The sequence below is a fragment of the Typopeltis vanoorti genome, chromosome 10 (assembly GCF_054136105.1).
Source record: "Typopeltis vanoorti isolate ZY-2024b chromosome 10, IOZ_Tvanoo_1.0, whole genome shotgun sequence".
NCBI lineage: Eukaryota > Metazoa > Arthropoda > Arachnida > Uropygi > Thelyphonidae > Typopeltis > Typopeltis vanoorti.
The window spans coordinates 81,252,925-81,269,341 of NC_143558.1; the positions used below are offsets into that span (position 1 = coordinate 81,252,925).

The 16,417-nt window shown below is 36.6% G+C and overlaps 1 protein-coding gene across 4 annotated transcripts in view; it reads left to right on the forward strand.

Annotated features, from left to right (window-relative positions):
* Positions 1-16,417, forward strand: part of LOC150102539 (tetratricopeptide repeat protein 9C-like) — a 159,811-nt gene that overhangs the window by 23,223 nt on the left and 120,171 nt on the right. For 3 of the 4 annotated variants that reach the window (XR_016548941.1, XM_090399351.1, XM_090399352.1), the window contains exon 2: positions 1,925-2,021. The exons of the other annotated variant lie outside the window; for it this stretch is intronic. Coding sequence is in view for 2 of the 3 variants with exons in the window: in XM_090399351.1 (XP_090255477.1) it covers positions 1,932-2,021 (90 nt within the window). In the remaining variant the exon portion in view is untranslated. The remainder of the gene's footprint in view (positions 1-1,924; positions 2,022-16,417) is intronic. 4 annotated transcript variants of the gene reach the window in all.

Here is a 16,417-nt window from a genome sequence, read left to right on the forward strand (position 1 = left end):
TGCAGTTCACAAACCCTCAATCTCTCCTCATAGGGAGCATTCCACAGACCACTCAACATCTTGGTCATTCACCTCTGGATCCTTTCCACTATTTTCTCATCCCCAAGTAACCCAAGTGACCAGACGAGCACAGTAATCCAGATGTGGTTTAAGAGGCATGATAATGCTCTTATCTCTGCTCGTTAGTGGGTTCTTCAGTAACCAAGTAATCCTGTAAACTACCCTAGCTACTTTAGCAGTATGCCCTCTAAACTTCAGCTCTCTGTCTATCCCCAAATCTCTGGCTTTATCAATTTCCTATTGTACATTTCCCTTAATGTGGTATGCAGCTTGTAATGTTTGTGTTTACCCTCTTGACCTTGGGTATAAGTGTGATATTGCTTCCTCCAGATCTTTCTTCAGCTGCAGATCTTTACACCATGGTACTGCTTTAAGCTCCCTCCTAAGTGTATAATAATCACCTGCGTTGTAGTTCCACATATACTCCTTAACTGGAATTTCCATATTTTGCTACTTCCCAAGTGAAGACCATTTGATCAATTGGAGGCAATGTAGCCACCTCAGTGAACAGGTCTGCTTATTCTGTATCAAGATCAACACTCATACCTTGAGTCCCATCCATCACATTCTGCTTCAAGTAATTATCTCTCAGGAAATGTATAAATTCCATTTCCTTCCTGTTATGTGACTTTTCCTCCTCTCAGTCTGCTTCTGAAGTTGAAGTCCCATATAATAATTACTCGACTTGCATTCATTGTACCAATTTGCTGATGTGTGTCTTCCACACTATCCCTGGCACCCTGCCTGACCTATAGCAGCAATCAATTTTACATTTTGTACTGTTGGTGTCCATCTCACACCAGATTAATTCAAAGAACTGCCATCTGCTTGACTGACTCCTACTTTTGTTGTTTGCAATTATCTGCTATAATTAGCAGTAACCCACCCCCTGTTCTTACTTTATCCTTCCTGAAAAAACAAAATCCATTACATTCTATCCCTGTAACTACATCATCTGTTGATAGCCAAGCCTCAGTAATGCATATAACTTTTAGCTAGGTTGCACTATAACCAATGCCAAAAACTTCTCCCTCTTATTCCTGATATATTTAGCATTAGAATACAAAAACTGCAGCATCTGTTTATGCCCCCAACCATCTTTACTTCCTGAATTGACCACTCTATTCAATATTTTTGCTTTAGAGACTAGATTCTGCATCGTTTGGTCATTCTTACACCCACATGCCTCAATTAAATTTTGAAACTATGCAGCATTAAGCAACAATGTATAACAGCATTCTGAAATAGTATTTTAAATGAAAACAAACATGATACTAAAATGCATTAAATTTTATATTAGATGATTCTAGAGATACTAGATATTAGAGGATTCTGATATCCACATACATTCTTTGTGGATATATGTATCAACATAGATTCTTTTTGGATACGTCTTTTCCAACACTGAATTAACATCTGAAAAGCATTTTTGAAAAATTCATGTTCAAGACTTTTTTGCAATGATTGAACCATCTTTGGTGTCATTCTTTTTCTCATTTAAGTGAGAAATGATTACTTTATTAGTTTACTAATAAAGTACTTATTAGTAATAACTAATATAAGTAAATTAGTTTATTAATAATAATTAATTTATTTGTAATACTTGAAGTATTATTAATAAAGTAATTGTTTGATATTTTCATATATTTAATATCTAGGTTGAAAGATTAATATTTCTAACCAGTAAAATTTTACATTTGCAGTAGTTTTGTATAGAATGTAAGAAAAGTTAACAAAATTCAATGATATCCAAGTGATGTTCTACATGGAAATGATATTGTTTAAATTGCAAAAATTATAAACCTTGTTTAATTGTGCTACTTTTTTGTACTTACTTGCTAAATGCAGTGATTGTTGACTTTAGGTAGGTGATGGCAGAAGCTTTATTGGAACAGGAAAAAACATCCATAAAGACTGTATCTGTAGAAGAAAAACTAAATCAAGCTCAAAAGTTTAAAGAGGTATTAACATTTTAGATACTGTATACATCAAAACAGAAATAACACAGATCAGTTCTTTATTAATGAAGACATATAACTGCCTTGTTTCAGTTCTCAAAAGCATCAAAACAGGTACAAACAACTAACAGTAGGAAGAGCATCCTTTAATCATACTTCTCCAATATGTGTTCTTAGTTTTTATTTTTTCAAAAGCTATTAGTGAAGACTACTAAAACTTCCTGTCATTCTGACAAAAAAAAAAAAAACTTGTTTTGCTAATCTTTCCTCCTCTCCCATTCTGTTTAAGTGGCCATACTACCCAACCACCCAAGATTAGCCCTGCTCTCACACACACACACACACACACACACACACACACACACACACACACACACACACACACACACACACACACACACACACACACACACACACACACACACACACACACACACACACACTCCTGAATGCTAATAATATCAAGTTATTCTCTAATATTCTCATTTTTAATAGAGCCTCTGTAGCTCAGTTGGTATGGACAAAGCCCTTTGGTCAGAAAGACCTGGGTTCGATTCCTGTCAGTGAAGTGAGGAACCTTTATTTGGTCTCTTTCGACGAAAGGTGAGTTAGTTGGTCTTATACGGAGGTAGGGAGTTTTTTCACTCAAACTCAGGTGAACACACACATACACCTACAGATATAGGCTGCACAAGGAGCCATAGGGCTGACCACCTCATCATCGAGTTACAGTTGCTGTTGTAAAGTCCAAGAATAGTTAGAAAGGTCGTGAGTGCTTAAGTGCCTGTTAGGACCACTGATGATGATGATTTTCATTTTTAATATGAAACTACCATTGATGGCATTTGTTCACTCTCCTAATCTTTCTCAGAAACATAGCTATGGCCTCTAGTCTTTAATCAAGTGTTTTATATCTAACTCAACTCTCAGATCCATAAGTTAAAATTGGTTTGAATAGTCTTATATACAGCTAGTTTAGTGTTTTCACTAATTTCTCTCATATTCCATATTAATTTATTTAGTTGATTTTCTAACATACCAGCTTTGCTTAATTCTCTTGTCTCTTTCCATATTTAATTTATAATCTTCACTTAGTTTCTTTCTCTCAGAGTTACATGGTGGTCAGCATTCATTGTGTAGAATTTATGGAGACAAACATACTTGTTAGAACAATTATTTTACTTCATCTAAGAAACATAACATTCGATATTTCAGTCTCTATATCATAGTCATCATCAGGAGTACGTATATGAATGTGTATATTACAGTACACAACAAACTGGACCTGTGGCAAGTAGTTGCAGACAGACTGGACAGAATATTTTTATTTAAAACATGAATTTCTAAACGAAATCTTTTTAAAGAAAAAACAGATGGAGCATCACTAATGACATTATAAAACTTCTGTTGACTTTTTGGACATTTTTTAAAAAAGGAGGGAGGGGTGAAGTGGGTCTGGAGTGAGTAAATATTTTGTGTGCCAAGTAGGGTTATGCATAATTTGTTGAGCCCTGCTCATAAGTCAGCTAGTATAACTGCTTTGTTTACCGTTTACACTAGCCTGACCACTAGTGAGGGGAAGAAAGAGGGAGAAGTTAAAATTAATATAAGGGTCAGCCAAATCATAAACAAGCAAAGTGTGAGGAGCCACCAACAGACAACATCCAAGTCACCAACATTTCCAACCACAACTTTAACAATAGAAAACTCTTGCTTTTGCAAATAACCTGAACAATGCTATCACACAGATAGCATTGTTCACCAAGTCAGTCAGCAAATTAGATTTTATCTACCACATTGAAAGGTCTAAAATTTCTTTTCTGCCAATATAGTCAACAAAATATGGATAGAACCATTTAATATACTAACTTATAATAAAACTAGGTAGTAATCTAACCGAAGCAAAAATATTAGTCCTAAAATTTCTAAGAACTAACAAAGGTATCATTATTACCAAAGCTGACAAAAGTAACAAAATTAGGTCAAGAATGAAGCTACCTTCATTCTTGACCTAACGACTCACCTTTAAAAAAGAATTGATTTTTATCTGACAACACATACCAATTGGCTTACTGCAATCCAGCAAACTTGATCAAAAAAAAAAAAAAGAATCAAGTAAGTGACCACATGGCCAGTGGGAACAATTAAAAAACTGTTAACACATTAGACTGTGCTCCCAGAATTTATGGTCTGCCAAAAATACATAAAACAGTTGCACTGTTGCAATGAAGGTTGATAGAATTGACAGTCCTAATTATCACTTAGCCAAGAAACTAGTGGTGAAACTCAAGGAGTTGGTTGGTCATTCCCTTCTTCATAAAAAAAAAAATACACATAAACAAAATTAAGGAATCACACTCAACAACAAAGATTATTAATCAGCTTTGATGGAACTGCCCTTTTCACGAATGCTTTTCCTAATCAATAACACAAGAAATCCCCTCGTTTTTTTTTTTTTTTTTTTACATGGACAACTTCAAGCAATGAGTTGAGCTCAGATTTGGGCTTTAGCCAAAAGTTTGGCTTAGATATGTTAACAGTATATTTGCCACTTGATCCCATGGTTGCCAAACATTATAAACATTCCTATGCCACCTCAACAAACAACATGTATCCAATAATTACTATCAAGATTGAAAACAGTAACTCTCTTCCTTTTATAGACGCACTTGTCTACCCTAGGGCTCTTTACTTAGGGTATATACTGTAACTTACACACACAGGTCAGTACATGCATAAAGAACTCAACCCATCCAACACAAAAACTAGGGGGCATCAGTACCCTCAAACATAGAGCACAACAACTTACTCTGCTTAGGAGGTGCTGAAGAATGAATATGAAATTATTAGCCAAACCATCTTCCTGGATCTCTCTCAATACTAACTGTTGACTTAAACTCAGATATAGACTATGTGTTTCCTGATAATGTCTCATTTATCATATGGCTATAGAATTTTGAATAGGTGTCTTCTCTTGCCACCTTGTCATGGCAAGAGAAGACAGATCCTTTTTATATTCCCATGATTTCTAATCTGTTTGTTTTAAAGTGAAAATCAGATCCAGCCAATCTATTTGTAATGAACCCAGCTTGTTCTTCTAGTTTCCCTTCCACAATTTTTCTTAACTTATCTCAGGTATATTTGCAGAAATCTTACCAGATACACATAGAGAAATTCCTCCAAAATACTCGCATTCATTCCCTTTTTATCGATAGATGTACTGTACACCCACAGATTCGAGAACCTTTGACACTTCTGTGCATATCAGAAGAAGAAGAAAATCCATTCCAATAATGGGGTAATCAATTGGTCTTGTGCGATGAGTTATTTATTATTACATGTCGAAAAATTAACTTTTCTTTTATGAACACTAGTTTTTAAAGTGGTAACTATTTGGCTTGTATAACAGTTGGAAAATTTTACGTATAAAGCATGTGATTTTGCGTGTTGATGACCAATTCATACATCCTTTATTTCTTTCTTCCCTTCAACATGAATTGACTATTCTTGGCAATCTGCCAGTCCTGGTTCTGTGAACTGTGGGCATACAATAAAGAGCTCTATTCCAGTCAGCTGGAATTCAACTCTCTTACGAGACCTTCTGAATTATGCAGCTATAGCCACTGTACAACTTTTATACCTCCATATTTAGCATTTCCAGTTGAATGCCATCTACACTAGTTGCCTTTCCGTGCATCAGGTTTTTGATGTTTTTTTCCTCCTTCAAATATTGATGTATATCTACTGATATATTGATGTATGTACCAAAGTATTGATATATTTTCTATATCAAGTATTATGGAGGATAGCAAGGGATCTGTTTAAGACATTCAGTTCATTGTCTTTCAAACAGGGAATTGAAGTTCTCGGGACATATCGTAAAAGTTGTAAGGATAACCCAGAAAGTTATATACTGATGCTAGAAGCATCAGGAATAAAAGAGAGGAGTATTTGGCATTGGTTAGTGCGATCTTGCCAAAAGTTATAGGCATTAGTGAGACTGGGATAACAGCAGATGATGTAGTTACAGAGATAGAATGTGATGGATTTGGTGTTTTTAGGGAGGATAGAGTAGACAAGACAATGGTGGAATACTGCTGATGATAGCAGATGAACATGCACCCCCCCCCCCCTTGAGGGTGTATATAAGGAATTTGATGATGGTGAATTGCAGCCAACAAGAGTAGGAGTAAGTCTGGCAGATAGCAGTTGAGTTAACTTATGAGATTGATGATGTATCATTCAAGAGTATATCATCCACATGAAGATATTATTATGTCAGAGGTGACAGGGACCAGATATGAGGGCAAATGATGAATTTGAGGTACTTAGTATATTGCAGAAGCAGGATGCAAATGCAGCTGTGGGATTGGATGGGATATTGGCTTGCATTTTAAGAGAATGTGCAATGGAACTTGTGATGTCTTTGACTAGGCTATTTAATTTAAGCCTCAACTTTGGTCAAGTCCCAAGAGAAACTGATTATAGATCAATCGTATCTCAGGAATGTTAGTAAAAGTACTGGAAAAGTTTATCAAAAAGAGAATTAAAAAATGGGCAGAGAAGAGAAGAATGCAATACTCTGAGGGGCAGCATAGATTTGTAAAGAATTGGTTGCCTTAGTAATCTACTAGATATTTTATAATAGAGAGACAGCTGAATTGGAAAAAAGAGAATGGTTACATGATGATACTGCTGGATTTTTCAAAGACATTTGAGAGAATACCATGTATATTTCTGTTATGCAAACTGCTACAAATGGGATGGATGGCAAACTGGTGATATAGATAAAAGGGTGGCTGCTGGACAGATATCAAAAAGTATGTTTGTATGGGCTCTGCTTGGATAGCTGCTGTTTCATTTGTACTTAATTGATACATGAAGTAATTTGAAGGAGTTATTCAGTTGTTTGCTGATGATGCAAAGTTGGGTAGGGTGAGAGTTAATCAAGGTGATATAGAGAGCTTGCAGGATGATTTAACTAGACTGACAGTATGGGCAAAACATAATGGATGTCAATTTAATGTGGAAAAGTATCAAGTTATGCATTGTGGGATACAAAGATTACAAACTGTGTACCCACATTGAAGGAACTGTACGCCAGGAAATTGATGAAACCAGGGATTTGGGGATAGTGGTAGCAGATAAAGAGCATTTAGAGAGCATATTGCTAAAGTAGCCAGGATAGCTGACGAGATTTTATTTATTAATTATTATTTTTAATTTATATATCTGATCTGCATATGAAAAGCCACAAGACGTTTAGCACATTAGTGCTGTGTGTGGCAAGAGGAAAAGAAGAAAGGACGATTTGTTCACATTTTGGTTGAACAGCTGAAGGTTGTATTCTTTTGGGAAGGCAGAGTTGGGAAGACTGTTCCAAAGAATAGAAGTAGATGGAATGAAATTGGAGGCAGTGCAGATGGACTATAAAAGAGTGTTAGCAGTGGCTCTTGTTCTAATGATTTTGGAAGAAAGTGGAGGAATGATAATGGCCATTTCAACATCCTTTCATGTTCATGAAAGTATCTGTAGAAGAGGTACAAGGTAGAAAATAAACGTCTGTGAGCAAGGGATAATAAATAGCCGAATTGCCCTCTTAGAGAGAATTTTGGTGTACCATCCCAAATCTAGGAATGATATTCCATGGATGGGTGCATTTGGGATTTGTATAGAGTTAGCAGCCATGAAGGTGTAAAGTAGTGTCTTCTGCAAAAAAAGTATACCAAGTGTTTTGGCTACTACAGAAACTATAGTGAATGTGTTTGTGTCAGGGAAGATTGGAGATTTAGGTCAGTTCAAGAAGAGAAATCTCATTGAATATGGATTCAATGAGATTTCCCTTCATTGAACATGGCTGTAGGGAAATCTGGGTTTTGTTGAAGATGAGAGGGAAGAATACTAGCTCTTTCTTTCAAGGGATCAAGCAGGACTGAGTTTTGGTGACATTGAAGTCTACAAGGTTGTCTTGTCCCAGCAGGTTATAGCTAGGAGATCAGAGTTCAGGTCACTTGTCATGGTTTATCTTGATGAGTCTAATACTTGAGCAGTACAAGGTTTGTCAAATTAAAAGGAGGAATGGAGTACATTGTCATCAAGAAAGCTATGGATGGGATTGGATGTCAGTGAGAGCAGGTCATTTATATGCAAGAGGAAGAGAGTGGGTGAATGAATGGAACACTGGGGTTCTCCTGCATTGGTGGGGAAATCTGAGGAGAGGAAACTGTCCACCATGACTCATAGTGAGTGACCAGTGAAAAGGTTGGCAATCCAGTTGCAGAGTGTGGGAGGCAGACCATAGGATGGAAATTTGCAAAATAGGTCCTTGTGATAAACCAAATCAGATGCCTTTTGAAATGTTGAAGACAACTCCATGAGTTTCTCCAAATTTTTCCATGGCGTGAGTGCTGACATAGGCAGTGAAAACAAGAAGATCAGCTGTAGATCATGAGTGGCAGAATCTGTACTGCTGGTCACTGATTAGTTGATAGGTCTCTAGGTGACTCACGTTTTGGTCATTGATAACCTTGTCCATAAATTTAGAGAGAACAGAAGTGAGGGCAAATGGACAATAGTTTGTTAGTTGACTTTTATCATCTTTCTTTGGGATGGGCTCTATTTGGCCTGTTTCCTTGTTGGAAGGTAGACTCTAGTTGAATAGGAGAGATTGAAGAGGCGATACAGGATAGGTGGTAGTTCTGGAGCACAATTTTTTAACATAATAGGTGGGATACTGTCAGGAGTAGATGCTTTGTTTTTCTTCAAGTTATTAAGAATTTTTGGATTTCTTTCTGTCAGAAGACTATGGGTGACTACTTGGAAATAGCCGTTCTTGGTGGAGTGGAGGTAATTTGAAGAGAAGAGTGATGCCAGTAAGTTGCACCCTTTTTTTTTTTGGAAGTTTTTCCACTTGGTTATACTATAAATTAAAGATGCCAAGAAATTATATTTTTGGTTTAATCCTTAATCCAAGTGTAAGCAAACAAAGTTTGCACCTGAAGTAATATCAGGACTGGGCAACTCAAATATGTATACGTACCTGTATATGTATACATGTATACATGTTTGTAAAGATATATGCTTTGTATTATGGGGTAAAAGTGTGGTTAGTAAGGGTGTTAGAGCTGTGTTCTTTACTTTTAGAGTGGTGAATGAGTGGAATGGGCTACCAGAGTCTGTGGTGGATGGTGTGACAGTACTGTATGAATGTCGAATAGTTGTGATGAACATGATTTGGGGCCTCCCTCGATGAGTCTAAGGACTCCCTGGAGTTGCCCGTAATAGTAATAATATTATGGGATACTAAGACAAGTGATGCGAAGTTCTTCTATATACTTGTTGCCCAGTCCCGAAATTACTTCATGTGAAAACTTTATTTGCTTACACTTGGATAAAGGATTAAACCAAGAATATAATTTCTCGGCATCTTTAATTTATAGTATAATTGAGTAGAAAACTTCCAAGAACTATGTTTAATCCTGAGTATTTTAATAATAAGATATGACACCTTTTAGCTACTCATATTTGAAAATATGACTTCTGCATTACTTCAAGGATGATTTTAATTTCTGGATGATGATGATGATGATGTTTGTGAGGATATGTGCTAATTTCTGGATCTGGCTCTCACTGATGAGACCTCAATAAAGGTTGAACCAGGTCTGGGTAGTGATCCTTTTCCATAATGCATAGCATCATACATGTCTGTATGGATATGTGCTTTGCATTATGGGATACTAAGACAAGTGATGTGAAGTCATTAGCTTCTATATACGATTTACCCAGTCCTGAAATTACTTCAGGTGCAAACTTTGTTTGCTTACACTTGGATAAAGGATTAAACCAAGAATATAATTTCTTGGCATCTTTAATTGACAATTTATAGTGAGTTGCCTTGTCTTTAGGTGAGGTAACTACAGTGCTATCAGGATATGAGAGTGTTGAAAATATAGGTGGGCAAATGTTGTGCCCAGTGCCCTAGGCAAAGTGTAAAATATCGTGAGAAATACAATTTGTTTGAAGAATTTTCGCTAATTATTTTACAATTAAATTTTTGTCTAGAATAATGTGAAATATAAGAATGTACTAAGTAGTTGCAATAATAAAAGAATTGTAAAGATGTATATGCTGTTAAAAGTGCACCTGCACTATAGAAATGTTACTAAGAGTTTAAAAAGACATAAGTCGGATTAGCGTCGAGCGCTACAAAAATTGTAAGGTAAACGCTCTGCGATGACATAGGTTCATTCATTGCTTGTGGCTAATCCTGGAATGTTCCGAATTGAGAACAAAGAACTGTGATTTGAATAAAAGGGCAATACAGCACATGGTTCAAGTTTTTTTTTGACCTGTGGCTGACCTTTCCTAGACTTTAGAGCAGCACCTACGCAGGCTCCTTCCGGAGTAGAAGGATGGTTGTTTTTGCCTGATGTACTTTTTCTGCCTGCTCGCTCTAGGCTGCGGATAGCCACAGCAGAACTCCAGTGCATAATTCGAAGGAAGACTATCAAGGATTTTGCCTGATAGAAGTGTTCATGTGTATCATTAAGGAATCGAAATTTCCTCTCGGGAAATTGTTAACAAGTAAGCCCTCGTTTTGTTTTGCAGTATGTGATACACTTGTGTCTAGAAATCGTAAATAGAAAGAAAGAGACTAATTGTTAACTGGTGGCTATATGTGAACTGAATGACTTGTTTTTTTTTTTGAAGAACTCGTTTTGTTAATGTTATCTGATTCTCAGGATGCTTGATACAATATCTGAATTAGCCTTAATTAAGAAGTAAATGTGAGGAATTAGATAAGTACCAGATCAGCATAATAGGGGTGACTGAAACAAAAAAGACCAAAACTTGTGAGATCTTTCTGAGCAATAAATACAAAATGTTATATTCAGGCAATGACAATCAAGGAAAAGAAGGAGTAGCAATAGTATTCAACACAAAATACGAGGCTAATCTTCTTGAATGGCAGTCAGTCTCAAGTAGAGTAATGTGGGCAAATATGAGAATGGGGAACTGGACAATGAGACTTATTTGTGCCTGTGGTCCCACAGAAGGCTCTACTAAGGTAGAAGTGGAGGAATTTTTCAAGGCTTTAGAAAAAGCAACTGACACAATGAAAAAGGAAAAGTTGGTCCTTGTTGGGGATCTAAATAGCAGAGTAGGAAATGATTGTGAGACATGCAAAAATATTTTGGGAAAATTTGGAGAAAAGAGCAAAGCTAATAATAATGGCAAATATCTGTTGGATTTCTGCTCAGGACATGGACTGGTTATTACTAACACCATGTTCCAACATAAAAATGTGCACAAATTCACATGGAGAGAAGAGACAAGGAATATGAAAAGTCTCATTGATTATGTTATTGTTGATAGTGATGTTTTCTCCCTGGTGCAGGACACCAGAGTGTACAGAGGATTTGAAACTGGAAGTGATCACTATTTAGTCTTGAGCAGGATAAAATTGAATTTCATATTGAAAAGAATAACATGTAAGAAAGTTTTAAAGAGAATAAAAGTTGAGCAGCTCTCAGATGTGAACTGTAGACTAAAATACAGAAAGATTATTGAAAAGAAAATGAAAGGCTTTGAGAACAGGAATCAAACCTTGGAGATTCAGTGGCAAACTCTGAAGAAAACATTGATTGCTTCTGCCAGAGAGGCATGTGGTGAGGTTGTGTGCAAGGATAAAAAAATCAGAACTCCCTGGTGGACACAGGAAGTTAAAGAGGAAGTGAAGGAAAAGAAGAAAGCATATCAAACGTTCCTGGCATATAAGTCAGCTTTTACTCTTACAGAATACAGAGACAAATGTTAGAAAGCTAAACATTGTGTAAAACTAGCTAAACAAAAGTCATGGGAGGACTTTGGCAAGAATATAGAAAATAAATATCAAGAAGGTGACAAAATATTCTGGAGGTTGTTGAAGAAGCTTAGGAATGGAGGAAAGAGTGCTGTAAAAGGAGTTAGAGATGATAAAGGCATGAAAACAGGAGAAAAAGATATCCTTGAAGTATGGAGTAATTACTTTGAAAAATTGCTAAATGAAACAAGCAGTGTTGACAGCACAGTGATAAAAAAAACACTGACCAGGCATGCAGTCAGGAGTACATATCCATACTTGAAGTAGAAAAAGCCATCAAAGGCTTGAAATGTGGAAAGGCAGCAGGAGTAGATGATATTCGACCAGAAATGCTGAAGTATGGTGGTATAAAAATCTTACAGTGGCTGCACTGCATAGTTCAGAAAGCCTGGACAGAGGGACGAATTCCCGATGATTGGAGTAGAGTTCTCATAGTACCCATATATAAAAAGGGAAATAAAACTGAATGTGAGAATTACAGAGGTATTTCCCTACTGAGTGTTCCTGGCAAGATCTATGCAAGTATACTTGAGAAACGGTTGAGAAGAATTGTGGAAGAAAAGCTTGGTGAAGAACAAGCTGGATTCAGGCCAAATAGAGGCTGTCAGGATCAGATCTTCACTTTACGACAAATAGTTGAGAAAGCATGGGAATACAACAAAGATCTGTATTTAAGTTTTGTCGATTTGGAAAAGGCATATGACAAGGTGCCAAGAGAGAAGCTATTCAATACGCTGCAGTTATATGGTGTCAATGGGGCATTATATCAAGCAATACTTAGTCTTTATTTGAGTTGTAAGTCAGCAGTTAGAATTGAAGTACAGGAAGATGGTAGATGGTTTAATGTTAAATCTGGTGTGAGACAAGGATGTACATTATCCCCTCTGTTATTCATTATCTATATGGATCACATTATGAAGGAATGTGGTATTAAACCTGATATCAAAATTGGAGATGTTAATGTCAGCTCTTTGCTTTATGTGGATGATGTTATACTTCTAAATAAATCCGCTACAAGTCTGCAAGATTCTCTGACTAAATTGAATAGCTGTTGTAATAGATATGGTATGAAGGTCAGCAATAAAAAGGCAAAGACAATGAAAATAGGCAGAATCATTGAAAATGTCAACTGTGTTGTGAATGGAGAACCTGTGGATCAAGTAAAACATTTCAGCTACTTAGGCACGATTTTTACTGAAGATGGTAAATTAAATATAGAAATAGACAACAGAATCAGCAAAGCTGGTATGGTGGGAAGTCAATTGAATAAATTCATATGGAATTAGAGAGAAATTAGTCGGAACACTAAATTAGCTGTATACAAGACTGTGTTCAAACTAGTTTTAACTTATGGATCTGAGAGCTGGGTCAGAAGTAAAACACTTGACCAAAGACTAGAGACCGCAGATATGAGAGTCCTGAGAAAGATTAGAGGCGTGAACAGATGGCATCAATGGCAATATCATATTAAAAATGAGGATATTAGGCAAGAACTTGACATTGTCAGCATCCAGGAATGCGTTAGCAGAGCTAATCTCAGGTGGTATGGTCACTTAAATAGAATAGGAGAGGAAAGATTAGCAAAACAAGTGTTCTCTGCCAGGTTGGCAGGAAAACGACCCAGAGGAAGACCAAGATATAGGTGGATTGATACAGTACAAAGTGCCTTAGATGTTGGAGTCTTGACAAGTAACAGACTAATTTGGAGGAAAATTGTAGATAGGAAGTTAGTAATGATGTAATTTTTTCATGTAGTACTGTCATATCCTGTACACCCCTTGAGGGTACATGGCAGGAATTTGATGTTGATGATGATGTAATAGAAGAGAATTAACTGTGTTAAAATTCTTATGACAATTGTGCATGCTTATGAGCTATATTTGTCTCATAGAGGATATTCTGTGATAAGTAAGATTGAGTAATTTTGCTAGTAAAAGTGTTATAATCTATGATGTTCAGATAGTGAGTTAAAGTGTGATATAATGGTGCATTTTGTTTAAGTTAGTATTTTATCATTTTATCTTTCTCTGCTTTGTATCATGTCTTTGAAGTCAAAATAAATATGTTTTGTTTTTTCCAACTGCCTGATTCTAATTTCTAAGTCAATGCACTATCCCGAAAATAATTAACGAACTTGCGGGAGTAAAATATAACAGCGAACCACGAATTGCATTTTTGGATATTTGTGTAGAAGTGTAAGATTACATTTTGTCTTCTTCTCGCCCTGACTGTTAACATAAATTAGATCAATTAAGTGGCGCAGTCGGAAATTAAATAAATTTCTTAATTGATTTGTGTACGATTGCTCAGGGATTTCCGAGCCAGATAGAGCTTAAAAACAAGGTCTATCCAGCAGCAGAAAAATGGGTGGGGGGGCAAGAAGTAATACTAAGTAAGGAAGTAGATGGAAATAATAGAAGACACGTGAATATATTACAAAGGGACCAGAAGGAGTGACTGTCATTTGGGCAAGAGGCAACTTTGAGCATTTGGCCCCTTTCAGAATTTGATTTGGATTTGATGATTCTTTTACAGCTGTTGCATGATGCAGTATAAGTAGAGTGAGCAGCTAGAGTTTTGGTCTTGAGCGATTTGTGATTGCAGAGGTTTTTTCTTATACTGTGTTACACATATTTTTGAGAACCAAGGTTTGGATGGTGGCCAAGAATTTGGACTGGAATAAAGGATGAAATCCTTCATTCCTGCAAGGATGATTCCTGTTATTTAGTTTGAGCAGGTGTTTGGATAAGAAGACTGAAGCAGTAGTAGGACCATGGGAAGGAGGAATAGAAGTCATATATGTTGTCCCATTTGTTTCCCTTATATTGCCAAAGGACACAAGACTGAGAACTGGTGGGTGAACGTTGTTCTGTGGCAGAAGAGACTTGTATGAGGTTGTGATCTTAGTCACCAAGAGGAGAACTGATATCCACAGTATTCTTGGAAAGAGAGCTTGTTAGGAAGAGATCAAGTGTGTTGGCAAATTGGAGGGGGTTGTCAGGTATTTTGATAGGGAGATTGATGACGTGTGATTTTGAAGAACATACTAACAAGCAGAGAGATAAGGGAGTTATCATTCCTTTTTATTAAGCCCTGATATGACTACCTCTGGATTACTGTCTTGAGGTCTGGTCACCTGGGTTTCTTGGGGATGAGGAAGTGGTGGAGAGGATCAAGTGACCAAGACTGTGAGTATTCTGTGGAATACTATAAGGATAGATTGAGTTTGTTGATTGCAGAAGTTGGTTGATAGGCAAAAAAAATGGGGAGTGGGGGGGGGATATGACAAACATTTAATTTACTTAAAGGATTTTATAGAATTGATGCAGGGGAAATGTTTCAGTACTTGGCTAGAGGGATCAGAACAAAAGGTCATCTCTGGAAGTTGGGTAAGAATGTGGTTAGTAACTGTGTATGAGGATTAGATTTTTTTGCTTGGAGACAGATAAATGTATGGAATGGGTTGCCTGAGTCAGTTATGAGTGCTTTGTCTGTTAATGGTTTCGAGGAGAGGTATGATAGATGTTGTGTTTGATAGTTTGGGCTTCTCACAATGAGTCTTCAGACTGCATAGAAGTGCCTATGCCATAATAATTACTATAATGCAAAAAATGCTGATATATATGGATAAGGAGGTGATAGTTCCACTCTGTAAGATACCAATTAGGCCTCATTTGGATTCCTGTGCACAGATCTGGGACCTGACTATATTGGTGATGGGGAAACATTGAAGAGAGAGCAGAGGCAAATAATTAACTGTCTCAGGACTGTGGAATACCAAGTATGAGGACAGATTGAGGGAATGTGGTCTTTCGAGCTTGGTAGATAGGAGGAGGTGTGATGTGATTTGAGATGTATAAGTAGTGAGAGGAGCTTACCAAGTAGATATAGGGGAATTATTGCATCTGATCTTAATCTTTAGTTTTCATTTTGCCTTTATTATTTCTAATTCCTTTCACAGTACAGGTAACCCTTGTATAACGCGGATGTTAGGTTCCACAGAAATGCTGCATTGTATAAAATGCATTTGAGGAAGATAAAATTGCCAGTGAGTTTGAAAGCGTCCCACTGTCAAAACAAAGTGTAACAAAAAGAGTCGAGGGTTCTTACATGTTACATAAATTGAAAAGTGTTATTACAGATTCAGCTAACTTCTCATTGCCTCTGGATGAATCAACTGACATATCAGATACAGATCAACTTCTCATTTTCATTCGAACTGTTTCCAAATAATTTGTTATTAACGAAGAGCTACTAGCATTAGAGTCATTGCATAACTCAGCCAAAGGTCAAGACATTTATGATGCAGTTATGAAAGTTGTAAATGATACTGGTGACATCAACAATCTCATAGCTATTGTGACAGATGGCGCCAAATCAATGAGTGGTACTCAACCAAGCTTAGTTTGCTTACTAAGGAAGGCTGGAATCAAGTGCCCTGCATTGCACTGCATTATACATCAGGAGGCTCTGTATGGTAAACTTCTGGAGATAGAGGATGTTATGAAAACTGTAATGAAGGGTGTGAATCTAATTA